Here is a 12,164-nt window from a genome sequence, read left to right as displayed (position 1 = left end):
GTTTCAGCTTTGATTTAATTATTATTTTTCTACAGATAGTCTCACATTTTAACCCTCTGATATCCAGTAAAACTCATGTTGGATTCTGACAATGAGCTGGAATAAAAACATAACCACAGCAAAACCAAACATTCTGTACTTTTTTTTTTTTTACAGAATGTTTAGTTTATGCTTCCATGCTCATCTCCCATGAAAGTTAAACTCATGCAGTCTTTTTCAAGATGTGCAGGCATGCATGTTCGTATCAAGAAAGAAAGAGTCTGCTATGCATCTAGCAATGCCATTTTAGGGGTTTTGGACTCTTCATATAGCCTGTTCAAGTCTTCTTTCAGGGTGAAATTGCTTGAACAGCCACAGGTGGCCATGTTGGAAGTTGTTTTCAGCACTTTTTAAATCCCTCATTAGACCCCTAAGCTGCTTTAATCTCCTCTCTGAAGGCCTCGGAGAGCTCTCTGGGTCTGTTCGCTCTGACTTCAACAGTTGGAAGAACCAAACTAAATATGTCAGGTTAAAACTGAGCAATCATACTTTCATATGCGGTGTACTAATGTTCTCCATGTTTCTGTTAGGACATAAGAGGGAAGAAATGTGTGGTTTTCTAATTTATTCCACATGAAAAAGTATACAGTTTTTCTATATTTTACTTCAAATTATCTCTTTTGTTTAGTTGTATTTCTTATTTATGCCTTGGGATTGTCAGAAGTGACCCTATTTTTCTGTCCCACATGATACTTTGACAAAGCCAATTTAGACTTTATGACATTTTAATATCACTCACAATTCATTTAATTTAGAAAGAGGCTCAGTAGCTCATAACCCCTGCAGGTCAAGTCTAAAGAGCAGCACTCTGTGACGGTACAGGAACAGACAGAGCTTTGAACTGCAGCCATAATGTTTTGAATTATCTTGTGTCAGTACAAAAACTGCATCTTTTTTTTTTTGTAACCCTCTTGACAATGGCAGAAGTAATTCTCATAAAAAATCTAGAAGAGGTCATGAGTTGTTGAGTGATTTTCATGGCTCAAAAGAAGAAAATCGTAGAATCTTTCTTTTTAAACAGAGATATGTTTGAAGCGTTACAGCAGCAGCTTTGGAAATAAAAAAGAGAAACTCATGTAAGAGAAACCAACTGGTCAGAATCTCTAAAATCTCATGTTTTTCTCATCATTAAACACATCGTGCTAAGCTACTAGGTCACCCTAACAGCAACAGCCATCAGTGTGGAACTTGTAAATGTGTGAAAAAGACTCAAAGTGTGAAAATATTAATATTAAGCTGTTAAAAACAAAGTCAGGAGAGAATGCAATAAGGTATCTTAGATAAAACTATGTTGAACTCAACACCAGAGGTTCGTTCAGGCTGCAACTTAAAGAGAGTCACAGTTTAGAAGACAACAGGAAGGCTACTCTGGTATCAAAGCAAGGTTGGATTGTTTCTACGTTTGAGCTTTCCACCTCTGTGACAGAACATGCTGGATTCAGAAACTCTGGTAGACTTTTGAAAGAGTCAGTGCAAAATGCATACAGAGACACAGTAATGCTTATTGCTCTAATAACTAAAACGAGATGAAAGAGAGTTTAAAACTTGGATAAGTGCATCTCGTCATTCACGGAGGCGGTTTCTTCATCTGTTCCTGGTCAGTTTTAGCATCTCAGTGCAGTACTTTAGTGCATTGATGAGAATCATCCCACATGAAAACCATTGGCTTCTTCAAAGATTTTTCCACTTCCACTGGGTTTGGGAGCTGATTTATAGTCCATCTTGAGCCTGAAAAGGTCCAACTTGCTCATCTGTAATAACACCAGTACATACCAGTAAGATTTACTAATGTCTCAGTCAAAGTGGAGCTGGGTGTTCAGACACACTTATATCATCAGTCTGTAACACCTTTAAAAAAAATCTGTTTTCAGGTATTTCTTGGTCCAGTTTTGACGTTTCATCTCATGATTCTCGTTCAGTAATGGCCGGGTTTCAGTCTTCCCCGTCTCTGAGCTCTGAACATCTTGTTCTTCTGGGCTCTCCAGGAAGGTTGCGGTTCCTATTTTTTTCCCCTCAATATATTTCTTGCATCCCTGTTGACTATTTTTCAACAAAATGCTTGACAGTTCTGTGCACATGGCAGAACATTTTGACACAAGAGGGCAGAATCCCTTCGAAAAAAGTTGGTTACAATCTTTTTTTAGAGTAGAACCTGCCTGGAAATTATGCACAACACATTTCACCTGATGAGCTTAAATCCAATAAGGATTCACGTTTCCACAGATTGGAGTTGGAAAATGTGATTAAAATGTTCACTTGCCTAGTAATTGCACAGGCAGTGTACTTCAGCTTGTGGAAACCCTTATATCCTCTCTAAAAATGAGACTACACATCAGATGAGGTGCTAAAATTAGGGAAAATGTCGCGGGACATTTTCAAATAAAATTGTGGGGGCAGTTTAACTCTTCTGCTTTGTTTACATACAGCGATGCAAGAGAGGGATGCTTAGCGACGATGTCTTTCTTTATCCTCCACCACATTTCTCGTACATTGTGTACTTTGTTCAAAAGAGGTATTCATTTTCAGAGATATTCCACATCAGTCTGACTAGATGAGGTGCTGAGACCCCTTTTAGCAGAAAAGCTTTGAGACACAACATTAAAAATGACATTAAAACGTTGTAATTTAGCTGTCTGTTCATCTGACAGACTGAAAGAAGAGAAACATTCAGCATTTAAGACACACAAAAAATACAAAATGATGACGGGCAACTGGAGAGGGAGCAATTTTTGTTCTAAAGTGCTAAAACAACAGGATCTTTCTTCTGTTCTAGTCGACTGTTGTTCACTGCTTTAAGCAGCTTTTAGTGCCGAAATCTTCTTATTTTGCTGGAATTTTTGGAAAAATAAAGAAGCACTATTGATATGTGATTTATAGAAACTAAATACAAGCTTCCCCTTGTCATTTCTTTGCAAGTCAAGTCTCCAATAACTGAAATAAACATTTCCTAACTCTGCATCGCTGTATGTTAGGAATCAAACCCTTTCTGTTTGTCCTTTGGCCTAAATTACCACATGAACATTAAATAATTATCTTTCGATCATTTTTATTAAAGGGTATGTTTTAACACTTAATGCACTACACAAAAAATTGATACAGGTAGCTAAATATTATTTTTGACATTTTCAAATGTAATATTTACAGAACGTAATTGCATTCATAGATGCAATTAGAAATATGCATCTATGAATGATTGAGTAAAAAGAGATTAAAAGCTGGTAATGTTGAATTTAATAAATTAGAGGGTTTTCTTATCTTCTCTTTGAGCCAGAGGATTTTTAATAATATTTGGAAATCATAAATCTACATTTAAGACACTTAAAAATAGATATATTAATTAATTTGTGGCTTTCTGTACATTTTCCATCAGCTGTGCCAATACATTTTGATTAATTTCATGCAAAAAACCAAGAATATAAATATATCCAAATAAGACACGGTGACTGTGAAAACAGAGAATGTTTGTTTGTCTTTGCAGTCAAGAAATGATTACTACTGCTGCTCTCAGTCAAGGCTCTAAGAATTTAACGGCATCCATTTTCAATGTTCGAACAAGATGGAAGAAAAATGATGGATTGTTATTTTTTCCATCATGTGAAGACTCCAGCAACAATGAAAGTGCTAAAAAAACAACTTCACAAAACACAATGAAAAAAAAATATTACTCAGTACCTCATATTTTGCTGGGATTTAAAGTAAAAAAAAAAAATTAAGTTGTCCTATTTGGATACAAACAAAATAGGGAAATTCTGGGAATTTTGTTTGATTTAGACCCTTCATAAAAAGTAAAATGTACAAAATGGTGAGTAAAACTGATAAAGTTGCAGAGAGTCGACAGAATATAAACAGACGGACTGAAGATTTTGGCCTGACAGCAACGCCAACGTGGGGATGAGTCCTTGGACCTGTGATATTGCTGTTCAGAACGTGATTTTCTCTCAGCGTCAGTAATGAAAATACTCCAAAAGCTGACTTGTAAATTATCCATCAGTAACTCCTGTCTGACGGCTGCATGTAGGAAAAAAAAAACTACGGAAACAATTCCCTGAGAAACCACTTTAAATCATTCATTACCTAAAACTGAGCTATATCAATATTTACACTGAAATTTTCAGTCCAGGCTGATATGACTGACTGAGTGTATTTCGATCGTAAATTGTAACAGGGGCACCTCTAGCTTCAGCTAACTGAACTTGATGAGGCAGTTCTCTTATTTGAAAGGAAATAAGAGAACTGCTGCATCAAATTAAACCATTTGGTTTAATTTTCATCATATTAGATAAATTTGGAGAGTTGTTCAAGTATCACTGCTGATGAATATCTGGGCCTTGAGAGAAATATTTCACTTTGCTTTTTATTCCAACTTTTTTCAGTCTCAAAATACTTGCTTTAATTAAATCTGTTGATCCCATGAAACACACATTCCTCTGCCTTATATTTTAGCACTCAACATTTACTCAACTTTAATTTAGTGCACACTTTTGATTAGATTTTACATTTTGTGCTCACACTCCAAATATTACTAAGAGCTCAATCTGAGTCTGAAAACTAAATAATTTGAATAAACTTTGTCAATTTTATCAGTAAAATTGCTCAAATATCCATATTGCTCAGTTATGCTAGATGCTTGCTAATAGCTACAAAAAGCTTTTGATCAAGGTGCAACGTGCTAACCAAGTGTCCATTTGATGGTATGTGTATATTTGAGTCTGAATACATATTTTTAACCGAGTTGGGTTTAAAGCAACTCCATAATAAATTCAAACTTGGGGGGAAAAAAAACTCATTCCAGCTTTTGGTTTGATCATTCACCCTGAAAATAAAACAATGACTCAAACCAATCACTAAAAACCCAAAGTTAGTAAAATTTGTGCCCAAGACCAGAACCGAATTTGATTATGTTGGAACAAAAAGTCAAACAACCTCATTTTTTAGAGCTAAACTGGCCAAAATGTAAAAAGACTGACTGATTGATTGCTTGTTTTTTTAATCATCTTCTACGAATGCGTGTTTGTCGTGTGCACTAACAGGAGTTGGTGCTGTCATCTTTGGTCCCGTCCAGACTTCCATCCTGGCCCATCTGGAGATAGAAGCCTTGCCTGCAGAACAACCTGGTCACTATGCCCTTCAGCTGCGGTTCTACATGCAGAGAAACACAAATGAGACAACAGATACCGTTATTCACACTTCAAAAAGAGTTTGAACCAACTTCAAGAGGGACTTGGACTCTAATGCACAATGCCATCCTGGAAGCACCATGGAGGGCACCTTTGTGATAAAACACCTTTTTAAAGCAGCACAATGTGACCACATGCAACCTCCTGCATCCTGAGGGATTTCCTTTGGAAAGCCTAGTCAAGCACATCCAATCCATTACAGGATTCCTAGACTAATCCGTCCTTCGTGGTCATTGTTCCACTTGAATAACATTGATAAATTATTTCTGAAGCTTTGATGCTAAAGTGCAGCCTCGCAGCAGTTTTGTACATACCCAGCAGGCCTTGTGATTGTATAGTGTATTGATCTGCAGACAGGGGTATCTGTTCCTTTATCACAGGGTGTGAACGTGTGCAAAAAAAAAAAAAAGGAGAAATGGGACAACCTGAAATTCTTAATCCCTCTTTCCTCAATGTAGGAAGGGCTTTTCAGTGTTGAAGGAAGAATTGGTGAGATTAAAAAAGTGCGACGTGACTGAAATGTGTGTCTGTGAGCTAATTAAATTAAGTGGAACAGTAAAGTATTGGGGTTTAACCTCATCTGCACTGAAATTATAGTCAGATTTATATCAGGAGAAAGTGGTTAACAGTGTAGAAACCCTGAAAACAATGAAAAGTGAGACTCAAACAATTTTTAGAGGAAAAAAAGGAGAGAAAACTCCGGCTGCCAGAGTCAAAGTAAAGGGCACCTTGAATGTATCTCAGAGAAATAATCGACTTTACTAATGTAGCCGCGTCTGTTGAGACGCTCTCAGAATCAGGATGGATGAGAAACGACACATTTCACATTTTAGGAGATCCCAAAATCATGAAATTCAGATTTATAATGATAGACGGTAAGGAGAAAATCCAGTCTCTGATTTGTGAGCTTCTGATTAGATTTTTGTCTTTTTTTAATCAGCAGGTTTTAGATCTTAGTCTGATTTACTGTAATCTGAGTCATCCTGATCTGAGTCATCGATATTTTACCGTCTGGCGTAAAGAAATAAGCAAAACAAAACAACACCAAACGGAAAAGACGTACACCGGTCACCTAATATGGCCGCTCGCCCAGATGCATGTGACCACGCCCGCGGTCTCCTCGTGAACCCCACCATCAGTGACTCTGCAGTTATAATAATGAGAGTGGGAATCCCCTTTGAGTGTGCGAGAGACACAAGGTGAATCATTGACGGTACACCCTCTAATGCACAGAGACAGAAAAGAGCTGCGATTGACCCAGTTTTTTTCTGTCTTTCTTTCAGGAGGGGCGCGAGCCGAGCGTGAGGGGTGTTTTCCGTCTTTGAGGGATCCATCTTGTGCAGCAGCAGGAGGAGAGAGGAGCGGTGATGCTCAAAACCAGCACTTCCACTGCAATTCCCAGCGCGCTGCTTGGCGTGGAGCGTGGTGAAGTCAATAAAAAAAATATGAAGAATAGTCGATTCATCCAGAAAATGCACGTTAAAAATCTTAATCTTTTTTTTTTACCTGTTTTTATTTAGAAATTATGCCAAATTATTGATATGTCCATCTCACCACCAAGAAAGAACTAAAGCAATGATACAAGGACAGACAGAGGGAAAGAAAGAGAAAGAGGAGGGTCAGAAGGATGCAAGAGGGAGGATGAGGAAGGACAAAACAGAAGGACACAATGCAGGGAGAAAGGAAAGGTGCATGAAACCACAAAAACACACGGGAAAAAGAATGGAAGACATGAAAGGATGGAAAAAGGAAGGACAAAGGAACAAAGAAAAGAATAAGAAAGACTGAAAAAAAAGAAAGACACAAGGACAGGACAGAGGAAAGAGAGAAACAAGAGAGGGAAGGATACAAGAAAAAGGAAGGAATAGACCAGAAATGATGCATGGAAGAAGGAATGTTCAGAGAAACAATGAAAGGAAGGAAAAAAGAAAGGATCACCACAAGGAATGAGACAAGGAAGGACAACGAGGAAGGAAATGACGTAAGAAAAAAGGAAAAACACAAGGGGAGGAAGGATAGAACAAAGGAATGATATGAGGAAGGAGAAAAGAAGGACACAAAGAAGGACAAAACATTTAGATAGATGGAAATCTTACAAAAATGTCAATTGTATTTAAACACCATATTTGAAACAAAAAAGTTTACCAAAGTGCTTCAAAGCATTAAAAAAATCAGCCAAATAAAATAAACTAAATGACTAGGATAAAAACAAAATTAATGACATGATCAAACTAAAAGTGAACTCGAGTAAAGACAGTAAATTTTCAGGCAGGATTTATCAAACGGTTGCAGAACGAATATTAAGAGTCAGATTCCCTCTGTTCTTCAGTCGCAGTGCGCTTCTGGAGTTATACGGCTCAAGCAATTTAGTTAAATCAATTTTTAACTTTCAAGGCAAGTCCAAGGTATAAAAGAAATAAATGAAATCAACAAGAAGGTATTTTCATACTTTTTCAGATGTGGAAAAATGCAGAAATCCAGTTACATTCTCTCCCAAACTGTAAAATTGTCTTGTTACATAATGCATCATTAATAACATTATTAGGAGGAATCATAAAGGATATTTCTGTTTCAGAGACACATCTAGGTCGCCCTCTGGCTCTGTTCAGATCCCTGGGTTTTGTGATAAAGATAAGTATAAACATGTTTCAGGCTTGTTGTTGTGACTCAGCCAACAGAAATCTTCAAGGCTACACAGTTTCAATATTAAAAAAAATAAAAATAGAGGTTTTCTTAAAGTTGGTTTGACGTCTTAGCTCTTGGCTCACAGCGTAGTGGCCTCTCTCCGCTGAATATTAAACTTAATACATGGCAACAACATTTTTTTCCTCTCAGTGCCAAACTGGAAAACAAATAAAACTCACAAATAAACCTGAAATTGTTGCGAATCCATTTATGCAGACGATGACTAAAACACTAGTGGAAGATGAAGTAGTGTGTAATTGTCTTGTTTTGTGGTTTTATTACATTTATTACAAATAAAAATTTATTAGATCCTAGCTGGTGGTGGCTTTAGTTGCAAACAGAGTTGGTAACTTAAATTGAAAATATAGCTGGTAGCTTAAGCTACCAACTGGATTGAGCTGAACTCTGTGGTAACTTAAAATATTTTATTTTATAACCAAATCTTGACTCTCCAAATGTTCCTCCCTCACCTGCCTGCTGTGCTCCTTGAGCTTCATGAAGCAGCTCTTGCTCGCTAATTTTCTCTAACAAACCTTCGAGGCCTTCGCAGAGCCGCTGGATTTATGTTGAGATTAAATTACACGCGGGTCGAACCATTATCCACTTTTTCTTCCACTTCACAACTAAGCAGTGTTTGCTTTCGGTCCATCACAAAGGAGATGAAATTCGAAAACGTTTCAGCCGCGTAGATGTTTTTCCAATGCTCTTTTCAGGAGTCCCCAATGGTGTGTGTAATGAGAACACAAATGTTGCACGCAGTCCTTGCGCTAAATAAGACAGCAACAACTTAGAGCAGCAGCTTTAAAAGCTTATTGACCAAATGCACTCCTAATTACAGTGGGACAGTGATGAAAGGTAATAAAAAGCCCCGATACACACATCTAATTTAGTTTTGATTGCGCCTCTTCTCTGTTTTCCAGTGGTCACTTTTTTATCTCCTCATTTCAAGGCTAATGAAGCTACCTAGGAGGTCTCATTAACACTTGCAGAGATATATTTGACTTGCCGCAGCTGTGCTGCCCAGCAGATGACAACCAGGGCTGCAGTTTTCACAGCTCACAGTGTTCCTGGCAGACCTTCCGCTTCCACATACTGGATAAAAAAGAAAAAAAAAATCTGACATTAATATTAAGACTGATTCTTTGTTCTTTACTCTCAAGATGTTATGAAATAAATGCTATAAAATAGTTTAAAACTATATTTCCAAAGGAATATTTAAAGAAGATTTTTAATGCAATTTGAATTCATGTTTATTGGTTATGTTCTTTTTTTTTTTAAAATAAACATAGATACAGAACATTTGTGTTCTCATTACACACACCATTGCGGACTCCTGCTAATAGCGAAGCTGATTTTTCAATTAATGTTTTCCCATTTTGCTAACTTTGAAAACATTTAGCGCATTTAGCACCTTGTATTTACAAAGTGGAATACAGTATTCCAGATTACTTTTGTTTTCAATAATTGTTCTTTTAGAAATATTTTTCTGCAATGGTAGGCTTCTTTCATCCAGCTTAGTTCCAGTGTGCAGCAAGAGGTGGGAGAGGGGCAGCGATGCTTTACTCTGTGTTACATTCAACTGGAAAAAAAAAACTAGCTGATATGAAAAACTAAAAACGAATTTTACTTGCAGGAAAGAACTTTGTTGTTGTTGTTTTGAAAATTATCCCTTTCCAAAAACTCAATACACCTTAATACCAGCAAATGGCATCAAGGTATATTGAATTGATTTAATGTAAGATGTGAATTCGTTTGTGCACATTTATGCTGCCATGTTTTTTTATATATGTTTTCCTCCTTTTGTTAGATCAGTTTAGCAGGATAACACATACCTATATGAAAATGAGTTAATAATCTCAAGTAGCGTAAATGTGGGTCTTTACACACATGCATCCATTCATCCAACTGCTTGTCCGTTTGATCAGAATCAGACTTCCTGAGTAACCAAGGTGAGATTCCCACTCTTCCCAGTATCCATCGTGTCCCTTTTTTTGTTACTAGGGAAATTCCCATCCTCATGTTGCCATGGGAACAGTCTCGTGATTCCAGACTGTTCCAGAGAAAGGGTATTCCCCCATCCACACGCTCACACACTTACAAACACACACACCCACATGGATTTGCTCCCACGTTGCCCATATTTTGGAGACAATGCAATCTGATTGAATCAGTCAGCCAATCAAGGCTGCCACGCGGATTTGACATATTGCGTTGTCTGTTAATTCGTCAACACGCGGCGCTAAACGGCGTACAGAGCGGCGCCTCATACGAGCGAGGCATTAAAGATCGCGGCGCACGCAGCATCTTGACAAACGAAAAGCACCCAAGTGAGGAATTCATGTGCAGCACCCATTTGATCCTCATTTACCTCAGCTCGATAAGTGATTACAGACACACACTGAAATGTAAACGGCAGATCTGGAGTGATAAACCTGAACTAATGCCAAGAAAAGATAATGATTGAATTCCTTGCAAGTCTGCAAACAATCTTTATGCTTTCGTATGTTATTCCAGATTCTGAGACTTTGGTAGGAAAAACACCGGTGTCATTTATTGATTATGCTTATTGAGCAATTGCATCAACCTCGAGCCAAAGGGAACGCCCTGTCCAGACAGCCAGTCACAGACCTGACTCTCCCTGGGTTACATTAATCACCAGCAACGTCTTTAATGTAAAACAATTTGGTTTGGTTATCCAGTCGAGGCATTTTTATTTCGAGCGATTCTCTTTTCTTCCACCTGGAGTCAAGTTTCCGTTGTAGCATGAAACCAGAGAGGAAGAGCTGCCTTTTAACTTGGCCTTTGACTCGTGTTCTTCCAGAGAAATGCGCAGGTGATCGGGGTCAGCTCGGAGACATGGGCGCCCCTTTACATGTCCTGACTAAATACCAGGTCAGGCTTCAGCAAGCTGGACAGTTTGCTGGTTCAGAAAAACATTTCCATCTCCATCAAATACTTCTGAGGCCATTTTTGTGTTTTTTTTTTCCTTCAAATTTTCCTCTTTATTTCAACGCAGACTTTTCCATACTTTTCATCTCTGAAGAAGCAAGTTCTTGTTTCAGCGCATTATCAATTCTGCCTTCACAGTCTCCACAGATTTTATACAATCACAGCTATGAGCAAAAACCTGCAGAACCAGACGAACTGTTAACCTCAAGACTCCTCGTTAACAAACACAAACATGGAATGGATTTATTGCAGCAAAATCTGTTTTTAAACGCTCTTTCCACTCCAAGAATGAGCATGAAATTACTCATAAAATACTTGGCAGGAGTATTAAACTAAATAATTTTGTTTCAATGCAGCAAAAATCCTGTATGTGTGTTACACAGTAGATTACAAATTTGCACCTAACAGTGAAGCGAAATCTTAAAAGTGTGGCATGCATTCATTTTCAACCCCCTTTTTCTATGATATTCTTAAGAAAATCCAATGCAATGTTTTGCAAGCATTCTTGAAAGAAGTCCTGCTTGATGTTGCAGGTGACACAAATATGCAAATAAGGGGTCTGGTCTAGATTGATTGGCATGCACGCAACACGGTGGGGTGGTATCATGCTGTGGTGTATTTTTTGTTCCCACAACAGGGATTGAAACACTGGTTAAAGTTGATGGGGGTGGATGCAAAAAAAAGTATGAGAATGGGGCAGACGTTCATCACAGATCTACAATAGGATGGTTAGAGTTAGGGCATTTGGCCCAGTCAAAGTCCAGTATTAAATCCAATTTAGAACATGTGGAAGGACTCCATTCAATCTGAGTTAGCTTGAGTCATTTTGCAGGGAAGAATGAGCGAAAAATCCCAGAAGTTGCAGCTGTAACTGCAGCAGAAAGCGTCTCTTCAAAGCAACTGACTCAAGGGGTTGAGAAAGGCACACTTTACCTTTCAGACTTCTGTTTGATAGAATTTTGAAAACCGCCGATTATTTCCTTTCCACTTCACAATTACACACTTCATTGTGCTGCTGAATCACCTAAAATCCCCATAATAAAATGAAGTTCGTGATTGCAAAGTGAGAAAAAAAATCCAGAGAGGAAGAATACTTTGACAAAACGACACAGATTTGTGTTTTTCTGTTGCCCAACTCAGACACGATATGAGAGCATTTATGTTCGTAAACCTGTAGCTATTTCACAAAGCAAACAACGAGGGAGTTCATCACCTCAGGCTGTCAGAAGCAATCATTTCCACATTGTTAAAACGCATTTAATTGATAAGGGAAATTGACAATTATTTGCCACGTCCAAACAGACAGAATCTCTT

General features: G+C 37.8%; 1 protein-coding gene across 3 annotated transcripts in view; it reads right to left on the bottom strand.

Moving 5' to 3' along the window:
- LOC103147142 (fibroblast growth factor 14-like) overlaps nucleotides 1–12,164 on the bottom strand; it is a 51,962-nt gene that overhangs the window by 17,717 nt on the left and 22,081 nt on the right. For all 3 annotated transcript variants that reach the window (XM_007565341.2, XM_007565343.2, XM_007565342.2), the window contains exon 2: nucleotides 5,068–5,178. In XM_007565341.2, the coding sequence (XP_007565403.1) occupies nucleotides 5,068–5,178 (111 nt within the window). The remainder of the gene's footprint in view (nucleotides 1–5,067; nucleotides 5,179–12,164) is intronic.

The sequence above is a fragment of the Poecilia formosa genome, unplaced genomic scaffold (assembly GCF_000485575.1).
Source record: "Poecilia formosa unplaced genomic scaffold, Poecilia_formosa-5.1.2 Scaffold174, whole genome shotgun sequence".
Lineage (NCBI taxonomy): Eukaryota > Metazoa > Chordata > Actinopteri > Cyprinodontiformes > Poeciliidae > Poecilia > Poecilia formosa.
The sequence above is the reverse complement of the archived record's forward strand: the minus strand, read 5'-3'. Positions and strand labels throughout refer to the sequence as shown.